The 18,968-nt window shown below is 61.4% G+C and overlaps 9 protein-coding genes across 12 annotated transcripts in view; 4 read left to right on the top strand and 5 right to left on the bottom strand.

The window, feature by feature from the left end:
* Positions 1–55: 55 nt before the first annotated feature.
* On the top strand, positions 56–699 carry SDRG_09381 (hypothetical protein). The gene has a single exon (XM_008615310.1). It carries the CDS (start codon positions 71–73, stop codon positions 617–619), a length of 549 nt encoding a protein of 182 aa, XP_008613532.1. The 5' UTR covers positions 56–70; the 3' UTR covers positions 620–699.
* A 34-nt stretch (positions 700–733) lies between these two features.
* On the top strand, positions 734–4,253 carry SDRG_09380 (hypothetical protein; the record flags this gene model as incomplete). The annotated part of the gene is made up of 7 exons (XM_008615309.1): positions 734–1,225; positions 1,275–2,762; positions 2,812–2,890; positions 2,938–3,067; positions 3,108–3,238; positions 3,280–3,886; positions 3,929–4,253. The coding sequence occupies 7 exons, from the start codon at positions 734–736 to the stop codon at positions 4,251–4,253; spliced, it is 3,252 nt and encodes a 1,083-aa protein (XP_008613531.1).
* On the bottom strand, positions 4,229–7,614 carry SDRG_09379. Of its 2 annotated transcripts, none has more exons than XM_008615307.1 (17): positions 7,592–7,614; positions 7,280–7,546; positions 7,154–7,232; positions 6,631–7,110; positions 6,283–6,581; positions 5,920–6,237; positions 5,757–5,873; positions 5,525–5,703; positions 5,413–5,478; positions 5,309–5,366; positions 5,207–5,260; positions 5,057–5,158; positions 4,874–5,011; positions 4,764–4,832; positions 4,649–4,719; positions 4,432–4,601; positions 4,229–4,382 (listed from the first exon to the last, which is right to left on the bottom strand). In XM_008615307.1, exons 1-17 carry the CDS (start codon positions 7,592–7,594, stop codon positions 4,267–4,269), a joined length of 2,586 nt encoding a protein of 861 aa, XP_008613529.1. In that variant the 5' UTR covers positions 7,595–7,614; the 3' UTR covers positions 4,229–4,266. The 2 variants fall into 2 exon arrangements, with proteins under 2 accessions (XP_008613529.1, XP_008613530.1); XM_008615308.1 differs by having other exon boundaries at positions 6,631–7,107.
* A 507-nt stretch (positions 7,615–8,121) lies between these two features.
* On the top strand, positions 8,122–10,175 carry SDRG_09378 (the record flags this gene model as incomplete). 2 transcript variants are annotated; one of them, XM_008615305.1, is made up of 5 exons in its annotated part: positions 8,142–8,277; positions 8,327–8,382; positions 8,424–8,475; positions 8,519–9,510; positions 9,558–9,917. In XM_008615305.1, the coding sequence occupies exons 1-5, from the start codon at positions 8,142–8,144 to the stop codon at positions 9,915–9,917; spliced, it is 1,596 nt and encodes a 531-aa protein (XP_008613527.1). The 2 variants fall into 2 exon arrangements, with proteins under 2 accessions (XP_008613528.1, XP_008613527.1); XM_008615306.1 differs by having other exon boundaries at positions 8,122–8,277; positions 8,327–8,475; positions 9,558–10,175.
* On the bottom strand, positions 9,909–11,809 carry SDRG_09377 (hypothetical protein). The gene is made up of 9 exons (XM_008615304.1): positions 11,601–11,809; positions 11,369–11,554; positions 10,702–11,325; positions 10,594–10,657; positions 10,468–10,553; positions 10,368–10,421; positions 10,212–10,322; positions 10,114–10,162; positions 9,909–10,068 (listed from the first exon to the last, which is right to left on the bottom strand). Exons 1-9 carry the CDS (start codon positions 11,782–11,784, stop codon positions 9,963–9,965), a joined length of 1,464 nt encoding a protein of 487 aa, XP_008613526.1. The 5' UTR covers positions 11,785–11,809; the 3' UTR covers positions 9,909–9,962.
* A 138-nt stretch (positions 11,810–11,947) lies between these two features.
* Positions 11,948–13,351, top strand: SDRG_09376 (hypothetical protein). Its single transcript, XM_008615303.1, has one exon. It carries the CDS (start codon positions 11,951–11,953, stop codon positions 13,259–13,261), a length of 1,311 nt encoding a protein of 436 aa, XP_008613525.1. The 5' UTR covers positions 11,948–11,950; the 3' UTR covers positions 13,262–13,351.
* On the bottom strand, positions 13,325–14,935 carry SDRG_09375 (hypothetical protein). Its single transcript, XM_008615302.1, has 7 exons — positions 14,740–14,935; positions 14,544–14,694; positions 14,285–14,496; positions 14,121–14,243; positions 13,942–14,076; positions 13,753–13,888; positions 13,325–13,706 (listed from the first exon to the last, which is right to left on the bottom strand). Exons 1-7 carry the CDS (start codon positions 14,923–14,925, stop codon positions 13,366–13,368), a joined length of 1,284 nt encoding a protein of 427 aa, XP_008613524.1. The 5' UTR covers positions 14,926–14,935; the 3' UTR covers positions 13,325–13,365.
* Positions 14,936–15,265: 330 nt separating this feature from the next.
* SDRG_09374 (hypothetical protein) lies at positions 15,266–15,503 on the bottom strand (the record flags this gene model as incomplete). Its single annotated transcript, XM_008615301.1, has 2 exons — positions 15,266–15,274; positions 15,336–15,503. The coding sequence occupies 2 exons, from the start codon at positions 15,501–15,503 to the stop codon at positions 15,266–15,268; spliced, it is 177 nt and encodes a 58-aa protein (XP_008613523.1).
* A 215-nt stretch (positions 15,504–15,718) lies between these two features.
* SDRG_09373 overlaps positions 15,719–18,968 on the bottom strand; it is a gene marked incomplete at its 3' end in the record, with an annotated part of 3,919 nt that continues 669 nt past the window's right edge. Inside the window, exon 2 of one of the 2 annotated variants that reach the window (XM_008615300.1) lies at positions 15,719–18,277. In XM_008615300.1, the coding sequence (XP_008613522.1) occupies positions 15,774–18,277 (2,504 nt within the window). Of the gene's footprint in view, positions 18,950–18,968 lie in introns of both variants that reach the window. The other variant, XM_008615299.1, reaches the window with a different exon arrangement.

Genomic DNA, 18,968 nt, shown 5'->3' with positions numbered 1-18,968 from the left:
ACTGTCGCGCGTCAGAGACGCCCGCATGCATTATTACTTTCTATTCTTTCTATTCTTCCTATCGACGCGAATGACGTGCGCAAGCAGCGTGCTGCGCCCGCTCGTCGCGCTCGCAATCGACTCGGAGAACGCTCGCCTCTGTCGCGCGCAGTCGCTCGCCGCCTTTTACGACGTCGTGCTCGCTCACAACGCGACGCTCCCCGCGTCTTTTGAAGCCAACGAGGCTTGTCGCGCAGTCTACGCGTCGCTGCAGGCGCTGGCACGCAATTCTACGACGCCCGACTGCGTCTGGGACGCCGCCAACAGTTCACTCTCGGCGCTGAGCGCAACGCCGTGGCGTGACATGCTTCTCTCGCTGCCAGCCGTGGTCATGTCGAGCGCTGACGCCGCCGCGGGGGCCAGATCGGAGCCCGGTGGCGGCCACACTGTGATTGTCATTGTCGTCGCTGTCGTCGTCTTGGGCCTCGCCGCCGTTGTCTTTGTCAAGATCGCCACGCGCCGCCTCGCCGCCGAGCTCTACGTCCAGAGCTTGGAGACCAAAATGGCCGCCCCCAAAGGCATCCACGAGGACGAAGTGATGTGGACGGGGGATCGCGTGCCAGGAGAAGTGTCGGTCTAGTTGTCAAGTGTGTATGGTCATGTGAATACGAGACGCGCTGTGTGGTTGAGTATCCGTAAGAAATTGTGTACAAGTTGTCATTTCTGAAACGGCGTGGAACGGCCGCGGAAGAGCATGGACGTAGACGACACCGACTCGACCTCGTATGCGATTGCAGTCGCGCCACTCGACGACAGCAGCGTCACCGACTCCCCTCGACTCGACGACGACAACGAGGCCCTTCCGGCTGACGACGCAGAGTGGCCGATCGTTCCAGACTCTGTCTCGTTGGACGCGCCAGATCTGACATTCGACGCGCCAGAGCTGGCACTCGACGCACCAGAAACCTTGTCACCATCCTCGACAAGCTCCTACCACATTTCAATCGGGTCCCCGGACGACAGTAGTATTGCCAGTCACAGCCGCGTGTCTTTTCAGTTGCAGCAAGCACTTGACGTTCTTCTTACGCAGCTCTCGGTCACGAGCCTTGGACCCGTCGTGCTCTGGCGCTGGGACCACCTGGAGCTGCCCCAACACTTGTTTTTTCTATGCATTGACGTCGGCTACGCGGAGGACGACCCGCCGGTCGCTGTCGTGCCGTGGCAGCCCCTCGACACCCTTCTGAACGTCGTCACCACGGTTTGTGTTCGTGATAACTCATCGTTCGTTTGCATAGACCACGACTCGCTTTCAACTCGCTCTGTTATCAAATAGCGTGTGGTTTCGGCTCGGCGTCGCCACGTCACTGCCCACCGACGACGAGAGCGACGACGCCGCCGTCTTGTTCTCCCCATGGGAGGTTGTGACGCGGTGCGCCAGTCTTCCGCCACCGGCCGTTCAGAGCGATGTATCGTCCGCGACCTTTTCCTGGCCGACGTGGCCCCTCGAGCTTTTGCATTGTGCCTCACTGCAGCTTGAACGGTGCATCGGTGACGACGACGTTTGGCGCCTCGAGTATAATGGCCTTGTCGGTTCGGTGCGGGTGACGGACTTGCCTCCGCAGTCACGACTCGTCTTCCGCGCGCGTCTGACACACTGTGCCGACATCGTTGGCACAGCACTGCTCGGCGCGACCGCAGAAACGAGCGACTGGACGCTTCTCTCCATCGTGACGGCACCGGCCATGGTGTGCGTCTGGGGCGCCCAGCAGCACTGGTGGCTCCACGCTGCGTTGAGTGACGCGCTTGCGTCGGCAGGTGCTTGGACGGTTGTTGTCAGCACCGGTAGCGAGACCATGCAGCAACCGCTCCGTAACTTTGATACGCCGTACAGGCTACTCCACCTGCAACCCGACACCGAGTACAATGTCCACCTCCAAGTGCAGAGCGGGTGCTGTGCGGCGACATCGCCTCCCGAGCGCCTTCGCACGTCGCTTTCTCTGCATCTCGATGCCGTTGTATCCCACTTGCCTTCCACGCAGCTGCGTTGGTCGACCCTTCCCCCTTGGCTCGCCACGTCCGCTGTACGACTCGAACTCCAAGTCTACACCGCCAACGACACGTGGACCACCAGTGACGCGCCAGCGAATCGTGACAACGCGGCGTCATCGATGGTCGTGGACGTGGCACCGCAAGAGCTGCTCGAGGTGTACCGCTTGACGCTGCACACTGGCTCGGCAGATGTAGCATCGTCCGTACCAGTCGCCGTTGTCCAAGCCATTCCGCTTCGCCTACGCGGCATTGGGTGCCACCTGCGGCTCGAGTGGTCCTGGGCGCTGCCGCCGCACCTGGTCGAGTACTCGGCGCGCTTCCACGTGTGGCTGTCCCGAGATCGCACGCCGCTGGAACGTCTCGAACCTGCGCCGACCCTATTTTATGAACCCGACAGCAACACGTACGTCACTGATGTGGTGCTGGCGCGCGCGACAACCTACACGTGCGCGGTCGTCGCTGAAATTGACGAGCAGTTTACATCGCCGCTCGCGGGTGTGTCGTACTCGACCGCCTGGCCTCCTTGCACGGTCGACGTTGTCGACGTTACGCACGCGAGCGCACTGCTCGTGCTCAGTCTCCCGACGCCCGACTGGTGTCGCACCGGCCTCGAGAGTCGCGTCGAGATCGAGCACGACGGGGCATGGGTCGACGCCGCGCCTGTGACAGTAGCCACGAGAACGGACGGTGTCTGTCGGCTTGAAGGCCGCCTTCGGTCGCTGCCATCGCACTGCGTATGTCGTCGTCGTCTGCATTGACTAGGGACACGGTCGAATCTTCTAGGAGTGTCTCGTGCGGCTAAGCGTACGCTGGACCACCACCCATGCGTTTGAAGCCATTGCGCAAACCACGTTTCTCACCGGTGGCGCTGCGTCTTTGCCATCACTCTTTTTCGAGCAATGCCACTAGGCTGCGGCCTCCTGACGATCCAAGCGCTCGACAATGGCCAGTTGCAACTGTCGTGGCCACCAGCGCCCGACGCGCATGCCGAGTACGACATCCAGTGCTACGTGCCGTCGCACCGTCGCTTTGAAACACGGTCGGTCGTCCAGCGACTGGCACATCGACACTGCTATTAGGTTTTCGACCTTCGACACTACGTACGAGACGCCTGAGATGGGCTTGCCGCTCCACGTGCTGTGGTTGCGCCTCCAAACACGAGTCGGGACCCTCTGCGCGCTTCCGGGCGCGCCCACCCTCTGCCTCACCGGTATCATGAGATGCCCCACGGTCTCATAAAGTGGCTCATAGCGCCGGCACCACCGACCGTGGCGCTGGCCGACGCGCGTCACGTGACATTGCACTTTGGCGGTCTGCACCGCACGCAGCTGCCACCGCATCTTCACATAGAGACCGTCCTTTGTACGTTCGAGCCACTGCCGAGAGACGCGAGTGTCGACGACCACGTCCACAATACCCTAACCTTACGTGGACTGCTGCCGGCCACGAGCTACCGCGGGCGGTTGTGCTGCACGTGCACGATCGACGGCCTTGCGCTGGTTGCCGCCAGCGCCGACATTGCGTTTGAAACGACAGCGTGCGCGCCCGACCCTCCGCTTGTGCTTCACGTCGAAGAGATTGTCTTGCCGGTTGGGAGGCCAGCGCGGTTTGTCGCGACGAGCTACCTCCGCGTGCACTGGGCGCCCGCGACACCCAACGGCGCGTCGATCCACGGGTACGCCCTCGAGATGGCGTGGTCCCACGACGGTCAGCAGCTGACGCTTCCTTGGCGCGGCGTCTACGTCGGCGTCGAGCCCACCTACTGTCCCAGCGCCGACGACCTGCAGCACCATGACGCGTTCGTGCATTTTCGGCTCCAAGCCGCCAACGCCTTGGGCTTTAGCGATTTCGTGGGCAGGTACATAGATCGAACCCTAGGCCACTTGCCTCGATTGTCTAGCGCGCCGCTCGAGGTGCAGTCGCGCGTGTCGGGGCAGCCGCTGCCCCCGACGCCGACCAAACCGACGCGCCTCTCGCCGCTCGCGCCTCGCCAGCAGGTATCCGCTGCGCTGCCCACCGTCTCTATCGATGGCCTTGTCTCGCCGTGCAAGCAGTATCTGGCGTCGCGCCACTTGAATCTACCGCCCGCTGTCTTCCAGGCCGAGCGCAAGCGCTGGTTGGAGCGCGAAGGGCGGCTGGCACCAACGCCGTTGGACGCGACCGTAGCGCTCTATCGGCCAACGCAAATACGCAAACAACAGCAAAAGCATCTAAGCATGCAGTGAGTTACGCGGCGTCTTAGAGCTCGCGGCGCTTGTAAAACAAAATGTACGCGGCGTTCGAGACGGTTTGCGACGCGCTGACAGGCGTGACGCTGCTGTCGTCAAACGTATACCACAAATTGTGCTCGGAATCTACATTGGCCAGTATATATATACGCAAAGATGACAATCGTGTGCATACCTTTGGCGTACGCCGTGTAGTGACCAAAGCCCATCGAACCGTAGTGGTTGGTGACCGCGTACAGGTCGTAGACCATGCCGTCCTGTGCCGACAGACAGTACGGGCCCATGTCGAGCCCTTCGAGCGGAAAGTCGACCATAATATCGAGCTTTTCCCGCACCACTTCGTTCCTACACGTAATTTGGTCAAATCTCCCGTTTGATACAACAGACGGTACCGGTACTCGAACCGCTTGAGGGAGAGGATGAGGATGTTGGGCAGTTTGTATAGCTGCATCGTCTTGGTCGCCTGCGCCACGAGGTTGATACTTATACTAAAGACAAGTCCAATACCTGGCGGTGCTCCTTGCACTGGCTGCAGTACCACAAGTTGTCCTCGTCGAGCTCTTCCGGGCTCGTAAACTACCAAGTCGTCAGCGAAAGACAAAGCTCTCGGAGTCGACCTTCTTGAAGCAACTGTCGAGCGAGATGCCATCGGCCTTGGCCACCTTGGCGAGCTGCGCCGACGCGTGCACGTCCATCTCGGGCTCTTGGTAGACTAGATCGTCGGTCCAGTCGATGCCAAAGTACGCGCAGTCGCCCTATGCACATGCGATGAATAATCAAAAAATATCAAAAAAAGGTACCAGGCCCAAGGACGCGACACTTGCACTTGGCAAGAACGCGCTCCAGTCATCGAGCGAGACAGCACCGGGCACGTTGGCGCCATCTTGGTTGGCGAGGTACACCTGCGACGCATGAGCGACCACCCAAAGCCGACGACAAGAACGACGTACGTGCTTGGCGAGGAGCTTGAGCAGCTCCACGTGCGCCTTCTTGCCCTCTGGGACCTACGACGCGCCATGCGATTTTATTCGCCAACACACGATAGCACGTACCTGCAGGACGGCCGGGGCGACCAAAGGCCACACTTGGTACGTCAGGTTGCGGACCAGTCTACAAGTATCAATATATCAGTCGATCAGTCGATGGGATAACGCACTCTTCGCAGGTCGTCGCCGCCGTGTACGAGAGCAAGATCGGGTCCCCAAAGAGCTGCCCGGACGCCCTAAGTTCACGCACGTTAAACGTAAAACGTGCAACGTTGAACGTACTTGCGGTGGTAGCAAAACACGACGGCCGAGCCGAGGGGCACGTCGTAGCACACCAAGCGGTCGTCCGACCGGATGCGAGCGACGCGCTCGGCGTCCTGCAGCACGCGGTAGACCATCGACTGGAAGACGTCGCAGAGCACATGCTGCGTCTTGGTGCAGCCCATGCCCGCGAGCGCTTTCTGCGATAGTTTAACATAAGCGCCAACTCTTTACAGAGCGTGGAGGGCGATACCTTGAGCTGGGCGACTGTGCCGCGCTTGGGGACACTGGGCCGGTAGTGCGTCGGCCCCAAATGCTCACGACTCTCTTCCGCATACGAGGCCTTGGTAAAGAAGGGCACGCTGAGCACCTATGTCGACGCGTTCAGAGCATTTGGAGAGCAGCTGACGTCGTACGTCGAAGTGCCGGTTGGCGTCGGTCGGCAGCTCGAGCTGGATGACGTTGAACGGGTCAAACGTGATCGAGATGCGGTCGCACGTCGGACAGACGACCGTGCTCTTGAACTGGCCTTGGAGCTGCTCGACAAAGATGCTTTGGTTGCGGAGGCAGTGGTTGTGCCACGCTTGGTCGCTAATCACTGCGTCCGGCTGCGAACCGTTCGACTCTTGGATCTCAATGTACGGCTTCTTCTGGATCCGGTTGACGTCTTCGTGGAGACCGTCGAGGAGGTACGCCAGTAGCTCTTGCGCATCGTGCTGCTGGTAGCCCGAAAACTACCAAGCACTCGGTTACCGATAATTGATACATTGATACTGTACCTGCGGTGCGTAGCGCGCGAGCGATCGCTTGAGCGCCGCCGGGGTCACGCTCGAAGCCGCGCCAAACCAAAGGTCCTTGAGCAACACCGCGTACTCGGTTGCGAGCTGCCCTCCCGTGCCCAGGACGTTGTCCGTGTTGAGGTCCGCTTGGTACAAATTCGTGAGAAAGTGCGCCGTGAGCACGGGCGTGTGGCTCAGGCACTGCAGCGCCGCGTTCATGAAGCACGTGTTGCCGAGGTTGCGGAGGCCGGTTTGGCCGCGCCGGCCGTGAGTCTCGACGGCCGAGATCGACCCGCCACCTAGCACCCGTCATCCTCATGAGCCAGCGAATCCTTGTGCGTTGACAACCTTTGATGACGCGGCAGACGCTCTTGTGGTATTTCCAGTGCGCGCTCTGACACTGCTTGGAGCAGTAGTACGGCGTCTTGCAGACAGCACAACGATTGCGGCTCGGTCGGCCACACACAGTGCACTTGGACGTCGGCGTCGGTGTTGGCGGCGACGACGACGACTCGACGTCCATCTCGACGTCACTGTCACCGGCCGTCTCGGGGTAGACTTCGACGCGCGTAAAGTACTGCGGCGACGACGGCTCGCCGACGCCGACGACGAAGCGGCAGATGGGCGGGCCACCCGCGTACCAGACGGTCAGAGCAGACCAGACCTCGGACGGAACGAGAAAGTAATCGCTGTGCTCGACGAGACCGGGCAGGAGCGCCGAGCCGACGACGTGGTCCATCTGGTCGCACGCAGGATCGAGGAGCGAGCTGTTGCTGATAGTTGGCGGCTTGGACGACGGAAGCGGCCGCGAAGCACCGCCCTTGGCTACTAGTGCACAGAGGTGAACATTTGATGCTGTCACGCAACCTACCTAGGTAGCCGACATAGTCGCACCAGCACTCCCACCACTTGTAGTTGACGACAAAGAACTTCTCGCCGACCTTCATGCCCTATCGCGCGTTCCTGCATGAGCGAGACGTCAGGCGATGGAACGTACATGTTGCTTGGACTGCAGCATGAGGCTGTGGACAATGTCCTTTTGCTGCGCCGGCGACGGAATCGGAGCCTCCTTCGCCGTTGGCACGCGGAGCTCAGACACGGCGGGTCGCTCCATGCGGTAGACCGGCGGCTCGGTCGCTGGCTCGGGGGCCTCGGGCGCGTCCTGCGCCGACTCGTCGTCCTTCTTCTTGGCCTTCTTGCGGTTCTTCTTCTTCTGCGCCTTGGTCATCGCCACGTCTGGCATCGCCGGTGCATCTACCTCGACCTACGAGAGCGCGGTCATGGGCCATGACCCTCGAGGCAGCAGTACCATCCCGTCACAGGCGCGCAAGATACCCAAATATCTCGCACCACACCTTGGCCGGCGCTTTGCAATCTCAAGTTTTTTTTGCACAATCAATACCCATACAAATAACAAGGTATATTTTACACAACACACCAATCTATCGGCAGTAGGAATTAGGTGCCGTAATTCGCTCAGAAATGGCTGTGGAATAAAATTGGCTAAACGCACGCCTCTTACGCCGCTCCACGCCCCACCCGACGCCAATATTCACTGGAAATCTCGCCGAATGTACACTTTATACACTCAATACAAGCCATTGAGTAGCTTTGCAAGCACTCGCACTATCCGAACTTGCCTCCACTCGTTCGGTGGGGTGCATGTCGGCGAGAAATGCGTGCGATTAGCCAACTGAAAGATTGCTGTCGTCGTTAATATTTCAGCCCCGACATCCACTTTTTAAATTTAGTTTAATGCCGGATACAAATATCAAGTAGGCTGGCACGAATATGAATTAATTACTCGGGAAAGAAAAAACACCGAAAAAGAAATCCGACTCGAGATCTTGCCGCCTGCCATGAACTGCTCCTATGACATGGAGATGGGCCCGCTCGGGATCAACTACCTCGAGTTCCACTACTGCAGCATGGCCGGGTGGGCATGGGCGTCCTGCCTACTCCTCGCTGTATGGCTCGTCCTTCTCTTCTACCTTCGTACGCTGTCGCCTCGATCGCAGCATGCTCATGCATCCTCCTCGACTAGTGGGCAACACGGCCGACGAGTACTTTTCGCCGACGCTCTCGACGCTCTGCACCCAGGTGCGATGGTCACGGCTCGGCGCATGCTCATGCTGCGCTAGTTTCACATTCCATTCGACGTGGCCGGCGTCACCTTGCTCGCCTTTGGAAACGGTACCTTTTGACCAGATTTGCGATGGAGGCTCATGCCACCTAGGTGCGCCCGACGTCTTCTCGTCGCTCGCTTCGTCATCGTCAGGCGCGATGGAGACCGGACTCAACGCGCTCCTCGGCGGCGCCATGTTTGTCACGACCATGGTCGTCGGCGCCGTCCTCGTCGCGTCCACGTCGCCGTTCGTCGCGATTGCACCCCGCGCGTTTTGCCGCGACGTGCTCTCGCTGCTTTTCGCTGTCGGGCTCATCATTCTCTGCGTCCTCGAAGCGTCTACCATGTACATGGCCGCGTTCCCGCTCGTCTACGCCCTCTACGTGCTCCTCGTCGTGCTCCCGACCTGCTGGGCGACGCCATCGCCCAAGGACGATCACCATGGCGTGCTCTTTGCGTTCTGGCACGCGCCCCAGCTCTTCGAGACGTCTCCACCAGCGTACAAGTTTGTCACCATGACAACGATCACGCAAGCATCGACGACTCCTGCACCATCGCAAGCGTTTGACGGCGCCATATACGACACATACTTTGGCTCGAGCGAAGACACCCTTGCGTCGCCGCTCCTCGACGAGACCAGTGACGAGGTCGCGTCACCGCCACCACGTCCTCCTGGTCGGCGCTGGCACTGGCGTCGTGTGCCGCGCCTGCACTGGCGTCACGTCCGCTACCTGCTCTTGGACCTACCCCGCGAGCTGACGATCCCCATGGTCGTCGTGCGCGTCAACGGCTGGTCGCGTCGCCGCGCGGCGCTCAGTGTCACCACCACGAGCTTGTTTGTGCTCTGGCTCGGCGGGCTTGTCGATGCCCGGCCGCACCGCTTGGTTGCTGTTCTGAGCTGCTGTCTCGGGCTCTCGCTCGCCGTGTACGTTGGCACGTACCACCGGACAGCGCCGACGTCGCGGTCGCTTATCATGGGTTTCTACACCCTCGGTTTTGTTGCCTGCGTCGCTTGGATCTATGGCCTCGCAGCCGAGCTCGTCGCGGTGCTCGCGGCTGTCGGGCACATCACCACGCTACCGCCGAGCGTTGTGGGCCTCACGGTCCGTGGATCTCTCGATATCTCGATAGATTGATACAAAGTCTGTAGATCCTCTCGTGGGGCAACTCGATCGGTGACTGGAGCACGAACGTGGCGATTGCGCGCGGCGGGTGCCCTGAGATGGCGCTCGCCGGCTGCTTTGGCGGTCCCGTCTTCAACCTTCTCATTGGCCTCGGTCTGCCGATGCTGTTAGCGCGACTCGCATCGATGACGTCGACGACGCACGTGGCTTGGGACGTGCACTGCAAGGTGTCGCTCGGCTTCCTCGTGCTGAGTCTGGTCTGTACGCTCAGTGTGGTCGCCTTCTCTCGCTTCCAGTGCCCCAAGTGGTACGGCAAGGTGCTCTTTGGCGTCTACCTACTGTACACAAGCGTCCACTTGCTCTTGCTACTGCAAAAATCCCCATAAAAAGAAAAAAATCTAGTATTTGCTACTACTAAGTCAAATTTTGACTTAGACTCGCCTGGACTCGGGCACGAGCCATTCGAAAGCGGGGTCGATGTCGGACGTGTGCACTGCAGATGTGCCCGAAGACTCTTGCGGAACCTCGACGTCGATCCTACACCGTCGCGTCAGACCTGTGCTGCAAGAGCTCCGTGAGTACGCATCCAAGTTCCACTCGAAGGGGGGCAGGTCCCCGGCTTTGGTGCCGCCTAACACGCACTGGCATCAGCACCACCAACGAGTCGGAGCTGTAGGTACGGCGTTGCTGGAGCCAACGCGTGTCGGCGTCATCGAGCTCACTCCAGTCGCCAGGCACCAGCGTGCGCGTATGAGCGGGTCCGTAGTCGCCAAGCCAGCCCTTGTAGTCGACTAGACCGATTCCGTCACCTCAACTGCAATCGCTAGCGAACCTACCGTGGCGTTTGGGCTTGAGAGCGTCTTTGGCGCGCTGCCGATTCGCTGATGGAGCTAGGACGATGGTTGAGGCTACGCCATTGCGAGGTAGAAGCAGCACCTCTGCAGCCGTCCGTGTCGACCAGGTCGGGTCCGTAGAGCTCCGACTGCAGCGTTGGCTCGGTAGTCGTTGGCTCGGGAAGTGTCCTTATCCTGCATGAGCGTGGAAACGCGTCACCGAACGTACGTCTCGACCGTCTGCAAGAACGGACTGGCTGCCAGCATCTCGGCGATCTCAAGCGCCTTGGAGCCTACTTGGCTGCTTGACGTACACGAGGGTCAAGCGCTCTTGTACCTGGGCGAGCTATTGGGCGCGACGTCGCGCGGGGTGGCACCGACGTGGTAGCGTCATTGGCATTGCGCTTGTGCTTGGCGAGCGCTTCGTGCAGGCGCTGCGTCGTGTTCTTCCGGACGCGAAGCACGTTGGCCTTTGGCGCCTCGAGCTCCGTCTTCACCTTGGACGTTGTTGTTGTTGTCCTCGCTGAGGTAAGGGATCTCGCTCTCGGTGTGCTGGGCTGGCTTCTCGTCGTCGCCTTGGCCGGACTAGGCTGGCTTCGTGTCGTGGACGTCGTTGCTGGACGACGCTGGTCACATGATACGTCCATCTTTGCTGGGTTAAGCTGGCTTGACGTATCCACGGTGTTTGGGGCTTGTATCGTTGGTGGTGCGACATCTGTCCCGACCGGCGGGCGCAAGCCGTGCAACAAGGCAGCGCGCACAAAATCGAGAAACGTTCGGGGCGCCGGGTGCGGCGTCAGCGTCGGCGCAGCGCGCAGTGCGTCGTACGCGGTGTAGAACGCGTCTTCGGACGCGTCGACGTCGATGGACGGATACCCGGTCGTCGCGACGAACGATTGCCATGCCGCTTGCATCCACGGCTTGCCCACGAGCGCCGCGTACATCTCGAGCTCCTGGCGTCCTAAAGCGAGATCATGTAGCATGCGCTTGGTCGCGGTGTGTACCGTCGGGAAGCGCCGGTGCTGGAGTCGTGGGCGGTGGCGGCGCGACCGGGTTCGGGCTTGGCTCGTCCGCGCTGCCACGCCGCCACGACGACGAGGGTTTGGCCGCCATTGCGCGCTTTGGCGCTGCCTCGTGCGCATGGACCGCATGCGTGGCATGGTAGTGCAGCGGCTTCTTGAGCGTAGCCCCTACAAGATTGGTCTTAGCGGCGATGGCCGAGGAGAGAAGGCGTACGTGTGATGTCGACGACTTGGTCGGTGGTCAGCGTATGCAGCGCGTAGTTTTGCGCAATGCAGTGCACGCCGTAGAGGAACGTGGCCTCGACGAGCTCGTTCCAGTGACTGCGCTCCGAGGCGAAGCTGCGCAGGTACGCCTTGGCGCGGTCGTCCTCGAGCAGCCGCCGGTACTCGAACGCCATCTCGCTCCTTTTGAAATTCAAATGCAAATGCTGGCGATCAAATACTATATCGGGGCACTTTAAATTGTGTTGTATAGTACACTATAAATTTGATTTCGTAAATAATGTAAGAAAGAAACGACCAATCGAAATATGGAAGCGAAGCAAATAGTGTACATTCATCGGGATGCGTAGTCGCAGCCGCAGCAGAGGCCGCCGAAGCAGCAGCCGCGATCGGCGCCCCGCGCGCGAGGCCAAGCGCTCCCGCGATCGAAACGGAAACGTGGATCAGTTTGGTCGCTCGCGGGACAGTCGGCGGTCGCGTGACCGCGGCGAGGACAGCGGTCGAGAGCGGCGGGAGGTTGACCGCTCGCCCCGTCGCCGAGAGTCCGAGCGAGGCCGACGCAGCTCGGATCGTTCACGGACCGACACGTCAGATCGCAATGCACGGCGATCCATCGACCGCAACCGTGAGCGCAGCCCGCGATCGACCAAGCCGCCAGCCCACGATGGGCGAAGCAGCGGTGGCATGAGCAAGTACGGCAGCAGCCTCTCGTCTCGCCCGTCGGCGGGCTACGGTGGGTCGATGGACTCGGACTACTACCAAGCGCGCATTGACGAGCGCAAGGCCAAAGTGTTTAACATCTGGTCAACGTTTCCGAGTCCGCCGTCGCCGCCACCCAAGGCCACGAAGGAGCCCGAGAAGCCGTCGCGTCGGTCGCCGTCGCCAGCCGCCTCGTCCTCGTCCTCAGAGAGCAGCAAAGACGACGACGACCGCCGCCGTCGACGCAGTAAGAAGGCCTCGTCGCGCAAATCGTCGTCGTCGGCCAAGGCAAAGAAGAAGACGAAGACGTCGTCGAAACACAAGCAAACCTCCAAGTCCTCGTCCAAGAAGCGTCGGCGCAGCCCAAGTCCGAGCAGCGACAGCGACAGTAGCAGCAGCGACGAGAGCGACGTGCATACCAACAAGCCGTCATCGTCGCCGCTCAACGCTGCCGACGCGCTCGAAGCAAGTCAGTTTCGCGACGCGGTCCAAGGCCACCACGCCGCAACCCTTGACGACGAGCCCGAGGTCATTGGGCCCATGCCCATGCCCGACAGCGAGAGTAGCGGCAAGGGCGGCGGCTCGTACGGCCGCGACTTGCTTCCGGGCGAAGGCGCGGCCATTGCGCAATATGTGCAAAAGAACATGCGCATTCCGCGGCGCGGCGAAGTCGGCTGGAGCGGCAACGAAATCGAGTCGCTCGAGACGGCCGGGTACGTCATGAGCGGGTCGCGCCACCAGCGCATGAACGCTGTGCGCATCCGGAAGGAGAACCAAGTGTACTCGGCCGAGGAGAAGCGCGCGCTCGCGCTCATCAACTTTGAAGAAAAGCAGCAGCGCGAAAACAACGTCATGGCCGAGTTCCGCACCATGCTCACCGAGAAGCTCACCAAGAAGCACGGCGCGCTCGTCGTCGAAGAGCGCCAAGACGACGTTGTCCTCGACAAGGAGTAGCATCACAGCAAACCATACACATACTACTACCACGTATGCGATGCATGAAATAGGACGCCAGCGGCAGTTGAGCGAAGTGTCCTTCGTGTTGTCATAAGCAGCGGCTACAGACGAGGCACGGGCGTGTCATGATGCAGCGCATGCCAGCCGTAGCGCGTGATCGCGTGGTCGACGCGCCACGTCATACCGTGCAGCTCAAGCGTGAAGTCGGTCGGGTGCATGGCTGCTGCGAGCGTCGCGATCGGCGGGAGGCGGAAGCCCACGGGTTTCTTCAGCGGGCGCGGCGCCAAGCCCGGAAGCTGCGGCACAAAGTCGCAGGCCACGCGCTCGGCGATGCCGAGCGACGCCGTGACGCCCGTCGACCGAATGCCCGCGACAGTGATCCAGCGCTTTGGTACGTGAAGCGAGAGCTGGTAGTCGCGGTGCTGCGTCGCCGGTCGAAGTCCTAGCGTTCGTCGTCGATGGTCGACTAGCAGAGTCGTGAGGTATACCAGCATAGGACCCCACGATGGGTGTCGCGGCCAGGCCGGGCACAATGCGCTCGCCAAAGTCGGCGAGACGCGCGAGCGTGAGCGGGTCGGTCGTTGGGTGCTCACGGGCCTCTTGGTCTTCGGCAGTCGGTCCCACCTACGCCATACACACCTTGACGTGACAGCCCTCGCGAGTACGAGCGAGCCGACGATGATCTGATGGTAGACCGACTGGAAGACGAACACGCCTTTGGTGCGGTGCGTCGGGACCGGCTGGAGTACGTGGCCGAGGCTCGGGACATTGGGTCCGCCAAACACGACAAACTGGCCTTTTCGCGGACGAATCTAGTCCAATATCGACGAAGCTGACACCAATATGACGCACGGACAGCAAAGGGCACGGCGTCCGGTGTGTGGATGGCCTCGACGACATCGCCATAGTTGCCGGCGCAGTTGATGACGCAGCGCGCATCGACGGTCGCGCCGTTCGTGCAGTGTAGCGTCCACGTGTGCTAGACAGATTGTCCAAGCACGCCAGAAGGGACGAGGGTACCGTCGACGGCGAAAAGGCGCCGGACGCGACGCAGTGGTTCGTGCGGATACTGCCGCCGTTGACGAGCCCGTGCAGAGCATACGCCATCGGGATGAGCCATGGCTCGACGACGACTTCGCCAGGGACTCGGACGGCGCCGAGCGCGCCGGCGGCCAAAGCGGGCTCGAGCGCGTACAAGGCGTCGGCGTCAAGGATCGTCACGTCCGTGTCACCTACGCTACCTCGTGGCCATTGCGTTTACGTTAATGTGTTGTCGCACCGAGGTCGTGGTTGAGGGCGACGATGGCGGGGAGCTTGGCGAGCTCGTCCGGCGTCCACGCGACCACAAGGCTGCCGCAAGGGTTGGACGGCAGGCCGAGCTCTGCGTGGACCGCCGCATTGCGCTGGATCCCTCGTCGAATGCACGCTTGCTAATACACCCGTGTGCCAGCTACGATGATGCGCGTATGGAGTACCTCGATCGAACCGACAGGCGCGTCATAGCCCGTGCATGCGATGCCCGAGTTGCCGCTGCTCGCGCCTTGGGCCAAGTACGCGTTCTTCTCGAGCAGGGCGACGTCGTACCCGCGCAAGCAGAGCTCGCGGAAGATGGCCGTGCCCACGACGCCGCCACCGACCACCACCACGTCGACGATCGCCATCCGCCCAAACGTCCAAATGGAATCTTACCGCTCTCTTGCCACTCAACAGCCATGTTATTTACGGTCATTTATACGGTACATTTGCGCAACGACGGGGTCATGACGTGGCAGCTGCCAACGAGCAGCACGCACAACTGCACGTTCGAGCGACGGGGCGGCTTTTGTTCCTACAACAAGTTATTACACTGGACGCCTCCACACGCCACTGCGTTTTCATTCATTTCTCATTTTGCAGGGGTCCGCACCGCCGCCGGGTCGGGGTGAGGAGATCGCAGCATTCGGCCCACAGGCTCTGTTAACTCTGCCGACGGCAGTCGCTCGCTTGCGTTGGTTTAGGAGTTTAGGCGGTCTAGTCGTAGCAAAGAAGCATCGACCATCCATGATCGCATTCTCTCAAGCAACACACGTACCTCATGCCGTCCTCGCTTCTCGATGACGATAACAGCGTAGCTGCGCGACTCGTTCATGATCGCACCCTTGCAGCGCTGCACGCACGAGCGACTCGGCGGTCGTGGCGGCTGCACGTCGAGGTTGTCGCCGCCGGCATATCGGCGGGTGCTCGAGCGCGAGTGGACCATGTCGGGAAGCACATGAGGTATGGTCCTTGCGGTCGATGCGCGTAGGGTACCATGGCTCCCTCCGCGTGTTGTCGCTATTGGGATACCTTGTTTCAGCCAAGCGGGCTATACCGTCATCAAGTAAGAGCAAACGAAAAGCCGTACGTTCGACGGCGCTGCTAATGAGTTATTGGTCGAATGACAATATTGAACACTTTCGCGTCATACAAAATGAAAGTTTATTAATAAACACATTTAATTGAGAGACGACGCAAGTACTAGGGTGGAGTCTTACAAGAGCTGCTGGTGGTACGGCGACTCGGCGCTCTCGTCACGTCGCGCGGCGAGGACAACTTGGCCGACGACGATCGCGGCCATGCCGGCCATAAAGCCCATCGCGCTGAGCGTGTACACGTTGGCGCCATTCGGCGCGGCAAGGAGCTTGCGGTCGTAGCTCTCGGGCGCCGTGTACTCGCGGGCGTGGGGCACGTAGTACCCCTTCGTCTTGGGCGCCGGCACCGGAGCTTCGGAGCACGTCACGTAGCGCGAGAGGAGGCACGTGGGCGCGTAGCACTTGCCGTCCTTGGGCTCGAGGCCGAGGAGCGTCGACCAGTCGACGTTGGTCTGCAGGAGCGAGTTGGCGGCGTCGCACCACGCGTTGCCCGTGATGTACGAGTGGTCGGGCTTGTCGATGCAGATCGCCGTGTCGTCGGCCACCGGCACCTTGACGTACGTCGTGCGCGTCGGCCGGTCGAACGTCAGGGCCGCGTCCACGCTGCAGTCGGTGTTCCAGTTGAAGAACGCGAGCACCTCCAAGAAGAGCTTTTGCTGCGTGGCGCTAAGGTTCTTGAGCGCGCCTTGGAAGATGGCAAAGATTTGCAGCACCTTGTTGCTCACGCCGTCCTTGTTGGTGTAGTACGACGACGTGCGCGGCTGGAGCTCGCCCTTCCCGACCTTGGAGTAGACCGTATGCGAAAACTCGAGGTTGTCTTCGGCGGTGCACACACCGTCCCACTCGTCCGAGTACGAGCCGCAGGCGACGCGCTTCTTGCTCGGCGTCTTGGCGATCCGGGCGTCCATCGTGTTGGCAAATGACTTGCAGCAGCGGAGCTGCATGCCAAAGCGAGCAATGTGGCGCGGGCAGTACGCCGGGTCGCGCCACTTGATGTTGTAGCACGACGCGCACCCTGGCGTCGCGACCGCCACGCCGAGGAGGGCGCTTTGGTCGACCGCGAGCTTGGTCGAGAGGGCGTTGATGGCGTCCTTGGGCGCCGTCTTGAGCACCGTGACTTCGGCTTTGATGGCGTTCTGGCGCGCGGTCAGTGCCTGCGTGTCCGAGCACCGGCTCTCGACTTGAACTTCGTCCCAGCTCAGCGGGTGGACCTCGCCCGACTCGACAAACTCGGCCGTGTAGCCGTCGATCGTGAAGCAGTAGTCGCCCGTGTCCTCGCCCGCAAACCACGCGAGCATCGAGAGGAAGTGAAACTTCTCGCACGTGTCCCGGATGCCGCCCTTGGGCGTGAGCGGGTCGAGCGGCGTGCCTTCGGGGAACTGGTTGGCGGTGCCCTTGGCGTACACCGCCGGCTTCCACGTCAGCGTCTTGGGGTCGAACGTTTGCGCGGGAAAGTGAAAGGCAATGTCGTCGAGCGGGAAACCCGGCACGTCGTACGGCACCACCGAGGCTGGGATGCCACCGACCGCGCTGAACATCTCGGGCTTGAACGCCTTGGCGAACGGGAGGCGGTAGTTGAGCGGCGTGTAGCTGTTGGGGCACACCGAGAGGCCCGCCTCGTTCTCGCTCGACTTGTGCTCCGTGATCGTCACCTCGACCTTGCGGTACTCGATCGCGTCCGCGCCCTTGATGAGCGCACTGAGCTTCTCGACTTCCTTGGCGTCCTCTGTGTGGTGGTCGCGGATGTAGTCGTTGGCCGACAAGCGCTCTTTGGATGCATCGTCTTCGCTCAGGAAAGCGAGAGACGGCGAGACCGTCGTCGTCGGCGGCCCCGGCAGCACCTTGGGTGTCGTGAGGATGTCGCCGAGCTGGATCGGGTTGCGCGTCGTCGCTTCGTTCGTCGCCTTGCCGTTGCACGTGGCGAGGATGTCGTTGACGCACGTGTTGGTGTTGCTGTTGAAGAAATTCTGGGCATTGCACTTGTCGGCGTAGTTGAGCAGCGAGCCGCCGACGCAGTTGCCATAGTTGACCAGCGCCTGCATCGTAACCGCGAGCTTGATAGCCGAGAACGAGTCGGGGTTGTCGGCCTTGTAGAGGTCCACCGGCGCCTTCTCGTTGCCAATCGTCGTCTTTTGAATCTCGCCAATCGTGTACATGGCCGCGACCACTGCATCGCTCGAGCAGTTTTGCGGCGAGAGCGTGACGCGCCCCGTGTCACAGCCGTCGGCCGGCAGCGTCGGGCACAGCGTGTTGGAGAAGCGCTGGATGCACTTGGCGACTCGGCTCGACGACGCAAAGTCGGTGATGACGTTGCACTGGATGAGGCACTCGGTCAGCGCGAGCTCCGCGTCGCAAAACTTGGCCGAGCTCCAAAACTGGTTGAACTCCTTCTCGCCCTTGGCAAGCGGCGGCGCCGTCGTGGCGCGGCCTTGGGGCTTGCCCTTCGGCGGCGCGTACACCTGGCCCTTGGACGCATACGGCGCCGTCTCCAAGAAGAGACCAAACTTGACGTCTTTCGAGTCGTCGTCCTTGTCATGTTTGTTTTTGTGTTCGTGGTCGCCGGCATCGCCCTCGGGGCCCTTGGCACCTTGCTTGCCTTCCGGGCCCCGGTTGCCCTTCGGGCCTTCATCGCCGCGCTTGCCGTTCTCGCCGTGGTCGCCCTTGTCGCCCTTCGGGCCCTTGATACCGCGGTCGCCCTTGTCGCCCTTATTGCCGCGAGGACCACGCTGGCCCCGGTCGCCCTTGTCGCCCGTGTTGCCTTGCTGGCCCTTCTTGCCGCGAGCGCCCGCAGCGAGGTGTTTGTCGTGCTCGTGCACGTAGCCTTGGACGTAGCCGTGGACAAAGCCTTCGGTCGCATAGGCGTCATTGTCGTCGACAAAGTCCCGGAGGCCGCCCTTTGTGTCGTCGGCCTTCTTGTCGTCAGAGGCGTCGTCGTCATCGTCACCACGGCCATGGCCTTCCGATTCATTCTCCAAAAGAACATGACGGCCATAGACACCGAGCAGATTGGGCTTGTCAGGCTTGTCGGCTGGCTTGTCGGGCTTGTCGGCCGGGTCGGCGGGCTTGTCGGGCTTGTCGGCGGGCTTGTCGGGCTTGTCGGCGGGCTTGTCGGGCTTGTCGGCGGGCTTGTCGGGCTTGTCGGCGGGCTTGTCGGGCTTGTCGGGCTTGTCCGCCGGCTTGTCTTCGTGTTCATGGTCGCCGTCATCACCCTTGGGGCCAGGAGGTCCTTGCTTGCCTTCCGGGCCCTGGTTGCCCTTCGGGCCTTCGTCGCCGCGCTTGCCGTTCTCGCCGCGCTCTCCCTTGTCACCCTTGGC

The sequence above is a fragment of the Saprolegnia diclina genome, assembly GCF_000281045.1.
Source record: "Saprolegnia diclina VS20 unplaced genomic scaffold supercont1.30, whole genome shotgun sequence".
Taxonomy (NCBI): domain Eukaryota; phylum Oomycota; class Saprolegniomycetes; order Saprolegniales; family Saprolegniaceae; genus Saprolegnia; species Saprolegnia diclina.
This window is presented reverse-complemented; position numbering and strand designations above follow the sequence as displayed.

Coding starts and splice junctions, on each gene's coding strand:
- SDRG_09375 (XM_008615302.1), bottom strand. CDS start 14,925: ATGGCGATCGTCGACGTGGTGGTGGTCGGTGGCGGCGTCGTGGGCACG. Junction 14,244..14,284: donor GCGCCTTTTCGCCGTCGACG/GTACCCTCGTCC, acceptor CAATCTGTCTAG/CACACGTGGACGCTACACTG. Junction 13,889..13,941: donor CGGTCTACCATCAGATCATC/GTCGGCTCGCTC, acceptor TGTATGGCGTAG/GTGGGACCGACTGCCGAAGA.
- SDRG_09381 (XM_008615310.1), top strand. CDS start 71: ATGACGTGCGCAAGCAGCGTGCTGCGCCCGCTCGTCGCGCTCGCAATC.
- SDRG_09379 (XM_008615307.1), bottom strand. Junction 7,233..7,279: donor TGCTGCAGTCCAAGCAACAT/GTACGTTCCATC, acceptor AACGCGCGATAG/GGCATGAAGGTCGGCGAGAA. Junction 4,383..4,431: donor CTACACGGCGTACGCCAAAG/GTATGCACACGA, acceptor TGGCCAATGTAG/ATTCCGAGCACAATTTGTGG.
- SDRG_09376 (XM_008615303.1), top strand. CDS start 11,951: ATGCGTAGTCGCAGCCGCAGCAGAGGCCGCCGAAGCAGCAGCCGCGAT.
- SDRG_09377 (XM_008615304.1), bottom strand. CDS start 11,784: ATGGCGTTCGAGTACCGGCGGCTGCTCGAGGACGACCGCGCCAAGGCG. Junction 10,554..10,593: donor TTCTTGCAGACGGTCGAGAC/GTACGTTCGGTG, acceptor ATGCAGGATAAG/GACACTTCCCGAGCCAACGA. Junction 10,069..10,113: donor TTCGAGTGGAACTTGGATGC/GTACTCACGGAG, acceptor GCGACGGTGTAG/GATCGACGTCGAGGTTCCGC.